Below are 19,214 nucleotides of genomic sequence, written 5' to 3'. Positions count from 1 at the left end.
AATTCCTAGCATATTTAGTTCTAATGTGACACAATAAAGACAGTGTCCCAATATTTGCTACAACTTACCAGTTGGACAATAATGAAATGACCAAAGTTTTAACTAAAGGCCTGATAGTATATCATGACACTGCTTACCTATATATAAAAGATAGTAAAGAAATTTAATTAACACAACTGAAAACCCTTGACTTTTTAACTCAAAATACAAAACAGAACACATTTTAAATGTTGATGTATATGTGGGTATATGCTGTAAGTTTGAGTCAGTGTGGCTAAATAAAGGTTTCAAATAGGAAATCCAAGGTCTTTCCTGTTATAGCAAGCCATTGCTCCTACATACTTCAAGGCATGACCTCACATGCAACTTTGGCACTGACACCATACCAGAAGAGACTACTAATGATCACAGGTAAAAATCAATAGGAACTCATACCACAATCATATCCTGAAGAAAAAAAAAAAAAAGGAAAGGCAAGGTAGATTTTTTTTTAAGTGCACTCTCTCTACAGGTAAAACAATGCCCCATAACATTTTACTGATAAAATACTATTCTTGATCACAATATCTACCAAAGAAACAACAAAACATGTGTGCTTCTTTCCAGACCAAGACTCTAGAAACCCAAAATAAAGTATAAAAGTCTGGCCATAATTTTTAACATCTTACTTTGTAAGATACTGAGGTTAGTAGGTGAGCAATATTCTGAACTGCACCATGATTAAATAAAATTGTTTGATGATCTGGACCCTGTAAGAAAAGAGAATATAATAATACATTAAGAAGAGTAATGATTCATTCCAATAAAACATTTACTTAAATGGAGAAAACCACATTCACTACAATGTAGAATTTTTAGTTACCCTTCTCCTGTATAAACCCATTCCCAAAAAGCAGGATAGACACTGTTTTCAGTCCTGCAAAGGGCTGTTATATCTTACCTCTCATCTCAGTTCCATAGAACCGCTGCCTCCTTACCTCCCCAAATAAGGAAGGGGGCACAGAAGCTATCCTGGCATAGGCCCTCACACCATTACAGCAACAAAAGCACTCCAAATTCTGCATTTCATGTGCACACCCTTACCCTATGCCCACAGGAGACAGTGTAGTCATTCTTACAACTTAAGGCTGATGACCTAGCCAGGGGAACTCTAAAACTAATTAATTACAGAGAAACTGGACCAGATCCTAAGCTACCTCAACACATCTGGGAGGTTGGAGCAGTGGATGGTAGGAAACACAGCACTGCATAACTGAGAAGTAAACATGTTTTAGTTCTCTTTCTCTCTCACTTCTCTTAAAATTATCACTTCTTAGAGTAAGAAAGTGAAGTAATAGGAAAATTCAGGTATTTTATTTTTTACCAACTCTGTTTTCTACTAATCAATTTACTTAAGATCTTCAAAATGGCACAAGCTAAAGATTAATGCAAGGCTTTGAAATTGCCAGTACTTAATTCACTTCTTTTATGTCCCACCCATTCACTCAAATAATGAAAAGTCAATTAAAGCCAAGGCAAGGATGGTATTTCATGCTTATCATAATTTAGGAGAGAAAAGTGTAGCACTGAAAGGTAGGTTACCTATTTGGGTTCACCAGAGGAAACCAGTTCCTAGTCCAGAAAAAAAGCTCTCAAACCAACTTCTCCAACTCACTATTTAGCCAAGTTACAACTGTCTTGCAGATGCTCATTCTTTCTCGGACCAAAATATCCATCATTTGAAGTGGGAAGATTAGCATTCATACTTCTGAATAATAAAAGAGCCATACTCTATTTTATAGGCAACAATCCCCTAAACATTTTACATACTATTAAGAGCCCTTTAGGGACTTCCCTGGTGGTCCCGTGGGTAAGACTCTGTGCTCCCAATGCAGGGGGCCCGGGTTCGATCCCTAGTCAGGGAACTAGATCCCACGTGCATGCCAAAACTAAGAGTTCACATGCAGCAATTAACAAGTCCTCATGCCACAACTAAAGATCCTGCCTGCCGCAACTAAGACCCGGTGCAGCCTAAATAAATAAACAAACAAACATTTTTTAAAAGAGCCCTTAAAAAAAAAAACACTTCAGCAATTTCTCTCTTAATTTACATACATCTTAAAAATTGAAGTATAATTGATTCTATACATTTTCTAACTTCTAATTTCTTATTTTTTAAATGTATTTATTTATTTATTTATTTATTTATTTATGGCTGTGTTGGGTCTTCGTTTCTGTGCGAGCGCTTTCTCTAGTTGCGGCAAGCGCGGGCCACTCTTCATCGCGGTGCGCAGGCCTCTCACTATTGCGGCCTCTCTCGTTGCGGAGCACAGGCTCCAGACGCGCAGGCTCAGCAATTGTGGCTCACGGGCCCAGTTGCTCTGCGGCATGTGAGATCTTCCCAGACCAGGGCTCGAACCCGTGTCCCCTGCATTGGCAGGCAGACTCCCAACCACTGCGCCACCAGGGAAGCCCCTTATTTTAAATCACTATATAATATTCCACAGTTTACTCAAGCAAACCCCCATCACGTATTTTTGGTACTTTCTAATGCCTCACTATTAATTGACTCATTTGAAACGTAGGAGTCTCTGGCTTATTCATTATAAGGGTAGTGGTGGAGACTACAAAGGGGGAGCCAAGGAAAAGAAGGGTCTCCTCGGAATCTGACCCATTTTTTCTACCACAAGTAGGTAACTAGAATAAGTTATGAAGATAAGCCTCAATTAGCCTTGACTAAGGTTTTTTTGCCTTCCTTATAAATTTTAACACCCTGATTTATATACAGGCTATGTTTAGCAGAACAGCTAAGTAGGCAGGGGGCTGCCTCTACCCCCTTGTACCTCACTGTTCTTCCACTGTCTTCAGCCAATCCATTCTCCTGATTTGAGGTGACCTAATACTAATAGATTATTTTATATTCTTCAAGACAAAGAATAATACACAAGTATATTCCTTCCCCCTATTTTAACACAAATGGTAGGATAATACTATATATTTATATTTATATATATATATAATATATAAAATACTACATATAAATACTATATATATACTATACATACATATATAAGTATATATATGCATGGCTCTAAACCTTTTATTTCCTTTATAATACATCTCAGTGATCACTCATATCAGTACATAAAGAGCTTTCTCATTTCTTTTTTGGCCTTAATCCATTGTACAAATGTCCCATACTTTAACTAGTATCCTACAGTTAGACATTCAGATGGTTTCCAGTCTTGGAGTTATATTTATAAATGATGGTGAAGCACAGTGCAATTCTCTGTATGTAACTGTTTCCCACCACTTACAGGATATTGTACTTTTTAATCCCTCACATTCTTTGCCCAAATTGCAGCAAATATTTGTTACAAACGAAGCTCTTCCTCCTCTCTATGGTCATAGATAGGATTGTGTAAAAACAACTGCAAGGAAGGAATTAGTGACTGAACCAACTAAAGAGGAGGAACTATTATTCCATTATCAAGTTTCTCTTTAGTCTCTCCAAATCAACCTGCATGAACCTGGAGTTAGTGAAACAGCCTCTCAGGGTGGGAAGCACATAAGCCCTCATGATCCTAAACCCCAAAAGATAGGTCTCGAAATCTGAGTCACTGCTTAAGTGGCAACAATGTAGAAGTTAGAATTCCAATTAATATTATTACTAGCCTTTTTTTGCTCCTTAATAAATCAGGGAGAGAATTTCAAAAATATAACTATGATTAGCTTATAACACAAATGCTTTAGAAATCTCTTTTTCTGTCTCCCCTGCCCAAAGTATGTAAATTTATTTAATATTGATACTAGTATATGAAAATTTGTAAATGAGTCTTAAAATGCTACTATGACTTTTATTTATTGTTTTCATAAACAAAATGAAAATAAAAGGTTTTTATAATTAATGACAATACAGAGATCATCAGACCAGTTGTTTTCAAAGATACATGTTGTTAGTGTATCAGTAGGGAAATTAATACTGTATTTTAGACTATTACTATTGTCACTGGGTTTATACATGCTATAATGTTTCCTGAGGTCTAGTTATATCTCAGACTACTTAAATTGGGTCATCTAATTACCATGGCAAATGCTAATTATCAGGCTAAAAGAAAGCTGAGTTCAGGTTTTTAATTTTCTTCAGTTCTGTTAGTGGCATGAGGGTGCCTGTAAATTCTTGTTCAGCATAAGTTTCTCTCCAGCAAAAGAACTAGTGATTTAACAGTATTCCGTTATCTATGATTTCAGCTAAAACAGCATTGAGAAGTTTCAGATGAGCAAGCCTAAAAGCACTGAGAAGTTTCTGAAGAGCAATTCTAAAAACTATTTGGGTAACTTCAGGAATAGGATTATTCAAACTTCTCATAATTTGACATGTAGTAGTTATACCTCCAGGTCCAATTTTCAGTGTCCTTTTGGGATTACTGTGATTATGACTAGTAGATGCCGTGCTCTCAAGCACTTGCATCTAGATGCTGAAAGATCTGTAATGAGGCATATAGTTCTGGAGTATCCTTCTCCACCTATCTACCAGGGTTGGCTATAAGACATCATTTAATGTTGGAAATTGTTTTCTCAAAGCTTTTCTTTGCCCACCTCAAGAGATTCAGGAATTGACATCCCTGGTCCTGTGAGTTGGCTTACATGCTCACAAAGCAATCCAGGAAGAGAAACTTCAGAGACTTGACAAAAATCTTAAATTCTAAATGTCTTATATAGAATAGAATAGGCTATGACAGCTAGGATTTGGGAGGGGTTTTAAGTTATAATCTGTAGTTAGTTATAATCTATAGTTACTTTTTCTGAAAGCAACTGATTTAATTTATATTTGGGAAACTGTCCTAAAATAGCATAGATCTGTGATCTTCTTAGTTTAGTATGCAGTTGTTCACCTTTCCTTCTTTCCTATAGTTCCCCAAACTCTTCATTTTATATTTGCATTATAAGTGATAAGTAGGTAAGTAATGCTGTCCTGAAAAACTTATCAGAAGATAAACAATGACTTGGTTAAAAGTTAGCAAATTATGGTTATCAAAAGAGTACACTCAATATGTAAACTATGAAGCAAAATAAATAGCACTGCAGAGCACTCTTCAGTTTAGGTTCAGGCTCTTTTAATAACTGAAACTCCTCTCAACAAAGAGGAGAGAAGAATCTCTCTTAGTTCTCCTTATAAGAGGTCACTTAAAACAATTTCCAACGATGTGGAAACTGAAGGTGTGGGAAAACAGTCATGAGCATATACTGCTGGTAGGAGTATAAAATTGTATAACCTCCATATAAGACAACATGTGGTAAAATTACACATGCACACACTCTTTGACTCAGCAATTCTGTTTCTTATAAAATGTCTTACATACAGGGTATTTGCTGCATCACTGCTGTGAAATAAGATTGGAAACAAGCTAAATGCCCAACAATAGAGGACTGGTTGAATAAATTATTGACATCTATACAATAAAATACTCTTCAACTGTTTAAGAAAAAAAGAATGAGGAAACTCCTTATGTACTGATATGGAATATCCTTCAAGATGTTAATGAAAAATGCAAGGTGCAGAACAGTATGTATGGTATGCTACCATTTGTGTCAAAAAAAAAAAAAAGAGGGGAAAATACATACATACGTCTGCTTATATGTGTATAGATTAGCTACAGGAGGATACACACAGAAGGCACATCTCCTGAGGACATGCAAGATTTTATATTATAGAGAACATTTGTTCTGGTTCTTACTTTACAGCAGTGTGAGAAGATCTGACAGATGTACTCCTGGGTATAGCGGGACCTGCTAAGCAGCGCCATGAGATGCGGTATCACTGTGGCATCCTGGAGTCAAAGGGAAGAAGAGCACAGCAACAAGAAACTCAAACACAGTGAGTATCTCTAACAAATGATTTCCACGAGCAGATACATATGTAAGCCTCTTATCTTAATGACAGTAAATCAAGTCTCTTTAAGGAACACAACACAAAAGCAACACGGCAATCAAAACTGTCTGGGCAAAGGACAAGGAAAGGGGCTTCGATGTTCATCCTTGACAACAAAATACAAGAACAGGAAATTCTCAATTTCTCTCCCATAAACAGCCTACATCTCCACAATAAAACAAAATCATTTCAATAAGACTTGACATAAACCTATTCTGAAACCAAAATGTGACATATTAATAAGGTATGTAATAATGTATTGCTTATAAGGAGGAATTACTGTATTAAAATAAAAGTTGACAATTTTGATCTCTGAGATGTTCTGGTAAGTATCAGCAACAGGTTAACACTCATAACAACTGTAGTTAGCTAATTTCAGTCTTCACAATTTATATCATAGCAACTTCTCACTTATAGCACACTCTCTGCCTACTACTGACACTTCACAACATACATGATGGTATAGGACAAGACAGAAGAATCCACCCAACCTGCTGCAGGGCTCTCCAAAAATCTCCTCTTTCTTGAGTGCAAAAAGAATTAAACGTTGAAATAATATTTGGCTTGAACCACAGATGGAAAAGGAGACTTAGCTCAAGCCCCCTAGTCAATGCTGTCACAAGTCCTGTAGCAATAATTCTCAAATATGAATGTGCATTGCGTGTATGTTCCCAGGGGACATTCTGTATATACAGATTCTGATGCTCTAGGTTTGGAGTAGGACTTAAGATTCTCCATTCTAACAAGCTCCCAACTGATACCTGATGTTGCTGGTCCACAGACCACCCTTTGACAAAAGACAACAGAGGGCAAGGAAGGAAACTTAAAAGAATACCAGAATACCACTGTTGGGATAAACAAGATTTGGGGTTTCCCTCAGAAAGAAAAGAATGCTCAAGATACATAAAAGCTAAGTAGGAAAACAGAAGGTTGTTGATGCCTACAAGTAGAATCTTTTCCCCTTGCCTGTTAGTATAACCCTGTGTTGTCATAAGCAGTTTAAAAACAAAATGAGGGAATTCCCCGGTGGTCCAGGGGTTAGGACTCAGCGCTTTCACTGCCATAGGCCCAGGTTTGATCCCAGGTCGGGGAACTAAGATCCCGCAAGCGGCGTGGCGTGGACGAAAAAAATAAACAACACTCAGAAAATTTCAAAGAAAGTCAGCTACTAAATTCATTTAAAAAAGGGAAGAGATGAGAATGTAAAGTACGCATCTATTTTACAGATGCGGGGTTGGGGTGGCAGGAATAACGACGACAGTGGTTCCATTGACAGATGATAGGGAAGTAGGTAACAGCTGAGAGAGAAGAAGCACTTGAGAGGAAGAGCCTCTATTAGGCTCCTAAAACTACTTCCACCTCATTCCTTTCCTCCATTGCTCTCTCATCCCTCCGTTTTCCTGTGACAACAGCCCCTATCCCATTTCTTCACACCTGTGTCCTTTCTGCCAACTGTGTTCTATATCTGCAGTTTATGGTTGAATAAACAAGGCAAAGAACAGTTACATAATTTCCCCAAAGTCACCCATCTGATAAACAGGATTGCAAACTAGACATCCTGCCCTCTTCAACAGGACTGTGCTGTCTTTAGTTCAGTGCCTGAGTTGCCGTGGTAGCTGGCCTCTACACAATCCAACTCACAGATGTCAGTTAGTTACACCTAAATACTACTCTCCGTCATTGTCCCACCTAACACTTTTCATGGATTCTCCACTGTCTCTGAGGGATAAAATTGTTTCACAATTTAGGTATTCTCTCTGTGAAAGTCACGTTAATATCCCTGTCTTAATTTTTCTTATGTAAAGAAGTTAAGTTTGTGTAGACTAGTGTTCTCCAAATTATGCACCACGATCCGTTAGTGGGCCACAAAATCAGTTTAGAGAGAGAGGAGGAAGGAGCTAAATCAGTTGACCAGGATCAGTTTCTCCCCCATTACTGGGCTGGAGGTTGGGGAGAAACTTATAGGGTAAAGAAGATGGGTGATTGGTTTAATTTCTTTGTAAACATGACAACTGGACCTTCAGGAAAACAGATGGAGAGCCCTTCTATGTGGAAAGCTTTGAGGAGGATGTCCCCATTTTAGAAGTGCTTACAGTAAACCACTGGTTCTCAAAGAGTGGTCCGTGGACCAGTAGCATCTCAAGTTACTGGGAAACTTGTTAGAAATGCATATTCTCAGGCCCTACCCCACACTCACTGAATCAGAAACTCTGTAGGTAGGGTCCAGGATTCTGTGTTTAATGAGCTCTCCAGGTAATTCTGGTGCACGCTCAAGTTTGAGAACCAGTGTAGTAAACAGTCTTTGGATTTATGAGGCATGGCTCCCTGAAGAATGCTGCACAAATCCCTGAGGTATAAAATCGAGATGTTTCATAATTTAGAGCCTCCCTGCTGTGTGAGGTGACCCACAAACCTCACAGACCTTATGCATCATTACAAGCCAGAGGAGCAAGGGCCTAATGTAGGAAAAACAAACTATGGAGGCACGTGGCATGTTCCCTCTCCCTGCCTGCTTTGCCTATGCCTCGTGACTGCTTATATTCTTGAAATACTTGTAAAACATGATTCTGGACAAGATCTCTGATTCATATGTGTCCACTTTGAAACTCTGACATTCTGTGTGTCAGCTCAGAGAATCACAACCAGCATTTTTTTTAAATGAAAAAGGATAGAACAGAAATCAGAAGGCACCAGATTTATGGAACTGTTTTGTGAAGACTATCTCAGGATGTTCCACCACCCCTCACCCCCTCCCCTTTCTGCCACACACACACAGTATGGCAGTGGAAAATATCAATCTTACTGTGGACTGTGGATAAGAGTTTGAAAAATACTAGTCTGGATAATTTTTATTAAGAAAGTCCCAAGTAATCAACAGATAAAAACACCCCCTAGGGCTTCCCTGGTGGCGCAGTGGTTGGAGTTTGCCTGTCAATGCAAGGGACACGGGTTCGAGCCCTGGTCTGGGAGGATCCCACATGCCGCAGAGCGGCTGGGCCCGTGAGCCACGATTGCTGAGCCTGCGCGTCTGGAGCCTGTGCTCCGCAACAGGAGAGGCCGCGATGGTGAGAGGCCCACGCGCCGCAGTGAAGGGTGGCCCCTGCTTGCCACAGCTGGAGAGGGCCCTTGCACGGAAACGAAGACCCAACACAGCCATAAATAAATAAATAAATAAATTTAAAAAAAAAGGAAAAAAAAAAAAAACAGAAACACCCCCTAATAATCCCTGAAGTTTTTGAAAACCACTGAATGACTCTAAAGATCTTTAGATTCTCTCAAGCGTATTCTGATTCTAGCCTGGTAAGTAAGCCTCTAACAAGCTGCTTCTGGTTCACCTCTCCAGCCGAAATGAACACGGATTCCCTTCCTGCATTAGACTATTCTGTCCACTGTGCTGCATATTCTCTCTTACACAGATGTCTCCTAGAACAGCTTCTTTTCTCTCCACTTCTTGAAATCTTATCCATTATTCAAGACCAGGTCGAATTCTACCTTCTCTACAATGCCTACTCTACTGGACTTAACCTATATATAGTGAGTGCATTAAATATACTTCCTTAATTTGTACCTATTAGGAAATTAAGAAGGGTCTTTTTACAAAAACCAAAAAAAAAAACCAGCTTACAAATTCCTCAAGATCTGAGACGATCTTTCACTTCTTTACAAAGCTTAGAACGTTTGATATTTGCAAATTAGCAAGACTTCAAACACTTCTTGAGACTTTTCTACAACACAGTTATCACAGTTAAGATCAGTTTTGAGATGCTAAGCATGGGTTGGCCAAAAGGTTCGTTCGGTTTTTTCCGTTAAGATGGCTCTAGTAGCACTTCGCTGTCTTTAACTCTATTCAAAACAATTTTGTTAGATTGTATGTGACAGCTGTCATATCAGTGTGCATTTAAAAAAAGACATTATCAAAATTGGTGAATTTTTGTGTAGCCATTTTAATATTGAAGACGAAAGAAAAAAAAGCAACATTTTTGGCATATTATGTTTTATTATTTCAAGAAAGGTAAAAATGCGACTGAAACGCAAAAAAAGATTTGTGCGGTGTACGGAGAAGGTGCTGTGACTGATTGAACATGTCAAAAGTGGTTTGCAAAATTCGTGCTGAAGATTTCTCGTTGGACGATGCTCCACGGTCGGGTAGACCAGTTGAAAGTGATCGAATCGAGACATTGGATGAGAATAATAAACGTTATACCACGTGGGAGGTAGCCGACATACTCAAAATATCCAAATCAAGCGCTGAAAATCATTTGCACCAGCTTGGTTATGTTCACCGCTTTGATGTTTGGGTTCCACATAAGTTAAGGATAAAAAACCTTCTTGACCGTATTTCCACATGCGATTCTCTACTGAAACATAATGAAAAAGTTCCGTTTTTAAAACAAATCGTGGTGGGCGATGAAAAGTGGATACTGTGCAATAATGTACAATGGAAGAGATCGTGGGGCAAGCGAAATGAACCACCACCGACCACACCAAAGGCCGGTCTTCATCCAAAGAAGGTGATGTTGTCCATATGGTGGGATTGGAAGGGAGTCCTCTACTATGAGCTCCTTCCGGAAAACCAAACAATTAATTCCAACAAGTACTGCTCACAGTTAGATCAACTGAAAGCAGCACTCGATGAAAAGCGTCCAGAATTAGTCAACAGAAAACGCATAATTTTCCATCACGATAATGCAAGACCGCATGTTTCTTTGATGACCAGGCAAAAACTGTTACAGCTTGGCTGGGAAGCTCTGATTCATCGGCCGTATTCACCAGACATTGCACCTTCGGATTTCCATTTATTTAGATCTTTACAAAATTCTCTTGATGGAAATTCAATTCCCTGGAAGACTGTAAAAGGCACCTGGAACAGTTCTTTGCTCAAAAAGATAAAAAGTTTTGGGAAGATGGAATTATGAAGCTGCCTGAAAAATGGCAGAAGGTAGTGGAACAAAAGGGTGAATACGTTGTTCAATAAAGTTCTTGGTGAAAATGAAAAATGTGTCTTTCATTTTTACTTAAAAACTGAAGGCACTTTTTGGCCAACCCAATAAATTAGAAGTATGCTGTTAGTAAAATGTAACTGATGATTCAAAAACACCTAAAACTCACTGTATACAGTAGTTCCTCTGGAGTAACGGGACTGGTGAAGATGGTGCGCAGGCATCGGAGGCAAGCTTCAATGAACTTCAGGTCTGGGGACAGTAGTCCTATTAATAGAAAACAGATTTGAGACTCATCCTTTCAACTCATATTTAAAACTCTGCAAACTGATTCTAATTTTTACTTGTATAAAAATGACTTCTTTACATACCTTGCAGTAAGGCAGGGATAATATGGCAATCGAGTAGAGACTTAACATTGTTTTCAGTACCCATAGCAAGACTTCCCAATACCACTGCACATTCAGTTTTCAACTCTGTGCTTGAGGTTTCTTGCTGAAGCAAGTACAATAATCTAAAAAGAAAGAACTTGATAAACAGAAGAGACAAAAAAACTTAAAAGTAAACATTAGCTAAAAGTAGTGTTACAGAAAAAGGCTACCAATACATCCCACACACTGAAAATATGGTTGGTGAGCTTATAGAGGGCTAGGAAATGGTCATATTTTTATATAAGCTGTTAATTTAATAATGGAATATCGAGTGGGGGTGGATCTAAAGAGATTTTCTTCATTTTGAGCAACAGAACTATCATATAATCTTAGTTTATCAGAACTGTGAATCTGAAAGTTGTCCACAAGTGATCTCTGTGGAAACAGCAGCACCACAGTCCACGTTATCTGCCACTCCAGGATATGAAGACTCCCAAAGCCAAGTGCTGCCGGATCTTAAGGACCTTGAATCCCCAATACTGCAGTTCAGAGATCACAGAGATCTAGCCTGGAGGGAATACTCAGAGTCCTTGTGCTGCTCTTCAAGCAAGGGAAGCTCTCTTCTTTCTCCAGTCCTCCTATTTGGGAGATCAGAAGATCCTATTTCTATTCCAGGCCAGCCTGCCAAATAAATACTCCCCAAATTCTAATCATCCACCACTCATGACCATCTCCTTTATGTTCTAATGTAGAACCTTCATGCCCCCTAAAGCATATTTATATATACTGAGCACTAATTCCCTAAGAAAGGCTGCTGACAGCTTTATAGTGACCAAAGGTCAATCACAATAAAAACAATAAAGCCATTAATCCTATATTAAAAGATAGAAAAGAAGAAAGAGAAAAAACCAAAACATTAAAAAATTCTGAATGAAAAACTTACAGCAATCGCACATAAAACTTAGTTCTGGGTAGCAAAGGCAAAGAGGAAGTTATACAACTGTCACTGTCTACCAAAAGGAAGCTTATTAGCTTCATCAGAAGAAATCAAACTTTCTATGTTAACTTAAAAACCAGCAAATTCGAAAAAATTAGAAATTAAAAAAGAAAAGCAGGGTTAAAAAACCAAAAATTTTTTTTAAATTCAAAAAAGGTTTTGAGAATCCTAATAAATAATTATCCAATCATACAAAAACTGCCAGAGCACAAAGGAGACAGGGAAGATTCAGGCTGGTGTACACTGCTTATCTACACAACACATCCTTTTATTGCAGGGTCAATGATCTTCCTGAACCTCTAAAAAGTATTAATACATCTGTTTCATATTCCATTCCCTGGTACCTTGATTTTTTTTAAAGAGATGCTTCATATACTTCAAAGCATTTATTAAAAAAAAAATAAGAGAACAGACAATACAGAAAAAAGATAGGTCTTATGGTTGAGAATGAGAAATACATTCAAAACTTAGTATGAATAGCAGAAAAGGGGATGACAGCAAACTTACCTTGGAACAGCTCCTAGAACAATGAGGTTGGCTTTCTGCTTGTTGTTTCCAATTACAGCATTTTTCATGTCTCTGAATTCAGGGGAAAGAGAAAAGGGTAAGGTATGCTGAGACATCACAGAAAAATAAAAGATCAATGCATCCCACTTTATCTTTATTATGCAACATCTTGGATTGGCAAGTACAGAAGTTAGGGACAAAGTGAAAACACTGACGCTTTTCCACCTGGAGTGCCAAAGAGAAGGGAAAGAGATAGGTACCTTATAAACCTGGGGCTGTAAAACAGGAGAGTAGCAAGGTGGGGGGAGGGGGGAATGAGAGACATCTTGAGTATTGGCAAAAGACTTCCAATACAAGGAAAGTTGAGTTCTTCAAAAAAGGCTACCAATCCTTTGAATAAAAAGAAATATAGGCCATCTTCTCACGCACAGCTCTGGGAGGAGGGAGTAAAAGCAGCCAGCCCACAGAACAGATCTGATCTTGTTTCAGGGACAATGACTTTACTTTTTTCCTTTTTTTCTGACTTCTCTGGACTGAATATTTCTGATTCCATTTTATCTCTTTTATTGTCTTATTAGCTGTACCTCTTTGGGTTTTGTTTTGTTGTTTTTCAGTGGTTGCTTTACAATTTACAATATGCATCTTTTAACTTAACACAGTCATACAATTTACAATATGCACCTTTTAACTTAACACAGTCAATCTTCAAGGGATATTGTCCCATCTCATGTGTATTGTAAGAGTCTTGCAAGCATATACTTCCATCTTCCCATCCATTCTTTGAGCTGCTGTCATAGATTTTATTTTTAAATTAGTTAGAAACAACATAATATATTGTACTTTTTTTTTTTTTTTTGGCTGTGCTATGAGATCTTAGTTTCCCCACCAGGGATCGAACCCATGCCCCCTGCAGTAGAAGCACGGAGTCCTAACCACTGGACCACCAGGGAATTCCCTATATTGTACTATTTTTCCTTAAACAGCCACTTATCTTTTAAGGAGATTTAAAAATGAGAAAAAATCTTTTATATTTCCCACATATTCACCAGTATTTTTTACTCTAGCTACACTTAGATCTTTACTTCACCAGGAGTAAAACTCTATTCCATAATAAGAATATCAATGACCAGTTGGTTCACAAACACATGGTTGTTCCCAAAGGACAGGGAGAGAAAAAATAAATAGCTTAAAATAAGCCCAGTACTAATAAAATGTTTAATAAAAAAAGCTTACGCTAATTGGTCAGTAGTGCTACCTTAATATACAACATTAGAACACTGTGATTCTCAAAGTATGGAAGAAGGCATCAGAGCCTCCACGGGCATTTCAGAAGTTTATGAGAGTGTCTGGAAACTTCTGGCCATAGTTTTAAAACAGAAAGCCTTTTTTGCACAATCCTAAAGAAAACTGTATTTTTCAGTACTGTACCTGCCTTGTAAATAAAAGGGAGACAGTACTTTTTTTTTTTTGAATTTTATTTTATTTATTTTTTTATACAGCAGGTTCTTATTAGTTATCCATTTTATACATATTAGTGTATATATGTCAATCCCAATCTCCCAATTCATCCCACCCCCCACCCCCACCACTTTCCCCCCTTGGTGTTCATACGTTTGCTTTCTGCATCTGTCTCAATATCTGCCCTGCAAACTGGTTCATCTGTACCATTTTCTAGGTTCCACATATACACGTTAATATACAATATTTTTCTCTTTCTGACTTACCTCACTCTGTATGACAGTATCTAGTTCCATCCATGTCTCTACAAATGACCCAATTTCATTCCTTTTTATGGCTGAGTAATAGCCCATTGTATACATGTACCACATCTTCTTTATCCATTCATCTGACGACGGGCATTTAGGTTGCTTCCATGTCCTGGCTATTGTAAATAGTGCTGCAATAAACATTGGGGTGCATGTGTCTTTTTGAATTACGGTTTTCTCTGGGTATATGCCCAGTAGTGGGATTCCTGGGTCATATGGTAATTCTATTTTTAGTTTTTTAAGGAACCTCCATACTGTTCTCCATAGTGGCTGTATCAATTTACATTCCCACCAATAGTGCAAGAGGGTTCCCTTTTCTCCACACCCTCTCCAGCATTTATTGTTTGTAGATTTTCTGATGATGCCCATTCTAACTGGTATGAGGTGATACCTCATTGTAGTTTTGATTTGCATTTCTCTAATAATTAGTGATGTTGAGCAGCTTTTCATGTGCTTCTTGGCCATCTGTATGTCTTCTTTGGAGAACTGTCTATTTAGGTCTTCTGCCCATTTTTGGATTGGGTTGTTTGTTTTTTTAATATTGAGCTGAATGAGCTGTTTATATATTTTGGAGATTAATCCTTTGTCCATTGATTCGTTTGCAAATATTTTCTCCCATTCTGAGGGTTGTCTTTTCGTCTTGTTTGTAGTTTCCTTTGCTGTGCAAAAACTTTTAAGTTTCATTAGGTCCCATTTATTTTTGTTTTTATTTCCATTACTCTAGGAGGTGGATCAAAAAAGATCTTGCTGTGATTTATGTCAAAGAGTGTTCTTCTTATGTTTTCCTCTAAGAGTTTTATAGTCTCCGGTCTTACATTAAGGTCTCTAATCCATTTTGAGTTTCTTTTTGTGTATGGTATTAGGGAGTGTTCTAATTTCATTCTTTTACATGTAGCTGTCCAGTTCTCCCAGCACCACTTATTGAAGAGACTGTCTTTTCTCCATTGTATATCCTTGCCTCCTTTGTCATAGATTAGTTGACCACAGGTGCATGGGTTTATCTCTGGGCTTTCTATCCTGTTCCATTGATCTATGATTCTGTTTTTGTGCCAGTACCATATTGTCTTGATTACTGTAGCTTTGTAGTATAGTCTGAAATCAGGGAGCCTGATTCCTCCAGCTCCGTTTTTTTCCCTCAAGACTGCTTTGGCTATTTGGGGTCTTTTGTGTCTCCATACAAATTTTAAGATTTTTTGTTCTAATTCTGTAAAAAATGCCATTGGTAATTTGATAGGGATTGCATTGAATCTGCAGATTGCTTTGGGTAGTAGAGTTTATCACAATATTGATTCTTCCAATCCAAGAACATAGTATATCTCTCCATCTCTTTCTGTCATCTTTGATTTCTTTCATCAGTGTCTTATAGTTTTCTGCATACAGGTCTTTTGTTTCCTTAGGCAGGTTTATTCCTAGGTATTTTATTCTTTTTGTTGCAATGGTAAATGGGAGTGTTTCCTTAATTTCTCTTTCAGATTTTTCATCATTAGTGTATAGGAATGCAAGAGATTTCTGTGCATTAATTTTGTATCCTGCAACTTTACCAAATTCATTGATTAGTTCTAGTAGTTTTCTGGTGGCATCTTTAGGATTCTCTATGTATAGTATCATGTCATCTGCAAGCAGTGACAGTTTTACTTCTTCAATTTGGATTCCTTTTATTTCTTTTTCTTCTCTGACTGTCGTGGCTAGGACTTCCAAAACTATGTTGAATAATAGTGGGGAGAGTGGACATCCTTGTCTTGTTCCTGATTTTAGAGGAAATGCTTTCAGTTCTTCACCACTGAGAATGATGTTTGCTGTGGGTTTGTCATATATGGCCTTTATTATGTTGAGGTAGCTTCCCTCTATGCCCACTTTCTGGAGAGTTTTTATCATAAATGGGTGTTGAATTTTGTCAAAAGCTTTCTCTGCATCTATTGAGATGATCATATGGTTTTTCTTCTTCAATTTGTTAATATGGTGTACCAAATTGATTGATTTGCGTATACTGAAGAATCCTTGCATCCCTGGGATAAATCCCACTTGATCATGGTGTATGATCCTTTTAATGTGTTCTTGGATTCTGTTTGCAAGTATTTTGTTGAGGATTTTTGCATCTATATTCATCAGTGATATTGGTCTGTAATTTTCTTTTTTTGTAGTGTCTTTGTCTGGTTTGGGTATCAGGGTGATGGTGGCCTCAAAGAATGAACTTGGGGGTGTTCCTTCCGCTGCAAGTTTTTGGAAGAGTTTGAGAAGGATGGGTGTTAGTGCTTCTCTAAATGTTTGATAGAATTCACCTGTGAAGCCATCTGGTCCTGGACTTTTGTTTGTTGGAAGATTTTTAATCACAGTTTCAATTTCATTACTTGTGATTGGTCTGTTCATATTTTCTATTTCTTCCTGGTTCAGCCTTGGAAGGTTATACCTTTCTAAGAATTTGTCCATTTCTTTCAGGTTGTCCATTTTATTGGCATAGAGTTGCTTGCAGTAGTCTCTTAGAATGCTTTGTATTTCTGTGGTGTCTGTTGTAACTTCTTTTTCATTTCTAATTTTATTGATTTGAGTCCTCTCCCTCTTTTCCTTGATGAGTCTGGCTAATGGTTTATCAATTTTGTTTATCTTCTCAAAAAATCAGCTTTTAGTTTTACTGATCTTTGCTATTCTTTTCTTTGTTTCTATTTCATTTATTTCTGCTTTGTTCTTTATGATTTCTTCCCTTCTACTAACTTTTGGTTTTGTTTGTTCTTCTTTCTCTAGTTCTTTTAGGTGAAAGGTTAGATTGTTTGAGATGTTTGTTGTCTCTTGAGGTAGGATTGTATTGCTATAAACTTCCCTCTTAGAACTGCTTTTGCTGCATCCCATAGGTTTTAGATGGTTGTGTTTTCATTGTCATTTGTCTCTAGGTATTTTTTGATTTCCTCTTTGATTTCTTCAGTGGTCTCTTGGTTATTTAGTAATATATTGTTTAGCCTCCATGTGTTTTTGTTTTTTACGTTTTTTTCCCTGTAATTCATTTCTAATCTCATAGCGTTGTGGTCAGAAAAGATGCTTGATATGATTTCAATTTTCTTAAATTTACTGAGGCTTGATTTGTGACCCAAGATGTGATCTATCCTGGAGAATGTTCTGTGCGCACTTGAGAAGAAAGTGTAATCTGCTGTTTTTGGTTGGAATGTCCTATAAATATCAATTAAATCTATCTGGTCTATTGTGTCATTTAAAGCTTGTGTTTCCATATTAATTTTCTGTTTGGATGATCTGTCCATTGGTGTAAGTGACGTGTTAAAGTCCCCCACTATTATTGTGTTACTGTCGATTTCCTCTTTTAGAGCTGTTAGCAGTTGCCTTATGTATTGAGGTGCTCCTATGTTGGGTGCATAAATATTTATAATTGTTATATCTTCTTCTTGGATTGATCCCTTGATGATTATGTAGTGTCCTTTCTTGTCTCTTGTAACATTCTTTATTTTAAAGTCTATTTTATCTGATATGAGTATTGCTACTCCAGCTCTGTTTTGATTTCCATTTGCATGGAATATCTTTTTCCATCCCCTCACTTTCAGTCTGTATGTGTCCTTAGGTCTGAAGTGGGTCTCTTGTAGACAGCATATGTATGGGTCTTGTTTTTGTATCCATTCAGCGAGCCTGTGTCTTTTGGTTGGAGCATTTAATCCATTCACCTTTAAGGTAATTATCAATATGTATGTTCCTATGACCATTTTCTTAATTGTTTTGGGTTTGTTTTTGTAGGTCCTTTTCTTCTCTTGTGTTTCCCACTTAGAGAAGTTCCTTTAGCATTTGTTGTAGAGCTGGTTTGGTGGTGCTGAATTCTCTCAGCTTTTGCTTGTCTGTAAAGCTTTTGATTTCTCCATCGAATCTGAATGAGATCCTTGCCGGGTAGAGTAATCTTGGTTGTAGGTTCTTCCCTCTCATCACTTTAAATACGTCATGCCACCCCCTTCTGGCTTGTAGAGTTTCTGCTGAGAAATCAGCTGTTAACCTTATGGGAGTTCCCTTGTATGTTATTTGTCGTTTTTCCCTTGCTGCTTTCAGTAATTTTTTTTTGTTTTTAATTTTTGCCAATTTGATTATTATGTGTCTCGGCGTGTTTTTCCTTGGGTTTATCCTGTATGGGACTCTCTACGCTTCCTGGACTTGGGTGGCTATTTCCTTTCCCATGTTAGGGAAGTTTTCGACTATAATCTCTTCAAATAGTTTCTTGGGTCCTTTCTCTCTCTCTTCTCCTTCTGGGACTCCTATAATGCGAATGTTGTTGCGTTTAATGTTGTCCCAGAGGTCTCTTAGGCTGTCTTCATTTCTTTTCATTCATTTTTGTTCATTCTGTTCTTCAGCAATGAATTCCACCATTCTGTCTTCCAGGTCACTTATCCGTTCTTCTGCCTCAGTCATTCTGCTATTGATTCCTTCCAGCGTAGTTTTCATTTCAGTTATTGCATTGTTTATTTCTGTGTGTTTGTTCTTTAATTCTTTTAGGTCTTTGTTAAACATTTCTTGCATCTTCTCGATCTTTGCCTCCATTTTTTTTCTGAGGTCCTGGATCATCTTCACTATCATTATTTTGAATTCTTTTTCTGGAACGTTGCCTATCTCCACTTCATTTAGTTGTTTTTCTGGGGTTTTATCTTGTTCCTTCATCTGGTACATAGCCCTCTGCCTTTTCATCTTGTCTATCTTTCTGTGAATGTGGTTTTTGTTCCACAGGCTGCAGGATTGTAGTTC

General features: G+C 37.7%; 1 protein-coding gene across 7 annotated transcripts in view; it reads right to left on the bottom strand.

Annotated features, from left to right (window-relative positions):
• ARMC8 (armadillo repeat containing 8) overlaps positions 1-19,214 on the bottom strand; it is a 105,214-nt gene that overhangs the window by 53,235 nt on the left and 32,765 nt on the right. For 5 of the 7 annotated variants that reach the window (XM_082459787.1, XM_082459792.1, XM_082459789.1 and 2 more), the window contains 5 exons: positions 12,727-12,798; positions 11,223-11,365; positions 11,021-11,118; positions 5,718-5,810; positions 669-749 (listed from right to left, as the gene is read on the bottom strand). In XM_082459787.1, coding sequence (XP_082315913.1) covers positions 669-749; positions 5,718-5,810; positions 11,021-11,118; positions 11,223-11,365; positions 12,727-12,798 — 487 coding nt within the window. Of the gene's footprint in view, positions 1-668; positions 750-5,717; positions 5,811-11,020; positions 11,119-11,222; positions 11,380-12,726; positions 12,799-19,214 lie in introns of all 7 variants that reach the window. The other 2 variants (XM_082459793.1, XM_082459788.1) reach the window with 2 other exon arrangements.

This window comes from Balaenoptera physalus (genome assembly GCF_965194825.1).
Source record: "Balaenoptera physalus genome assembly, chromosome: 4".
In the NCBI taxonomy this organism is placed as follows: domain Eukaryota; kingdom Metazoa; phylum Chordata; class Mammalia; order Artiodactyla; family Balaenopteridae; genus Balaenoptera; species Balaenoptera physalus.
The sequence above is the reverse complement of the archived record's forward strand: the minus strand, read 5'-3'. Positions and strand labels throughout refer to the sequence as shown.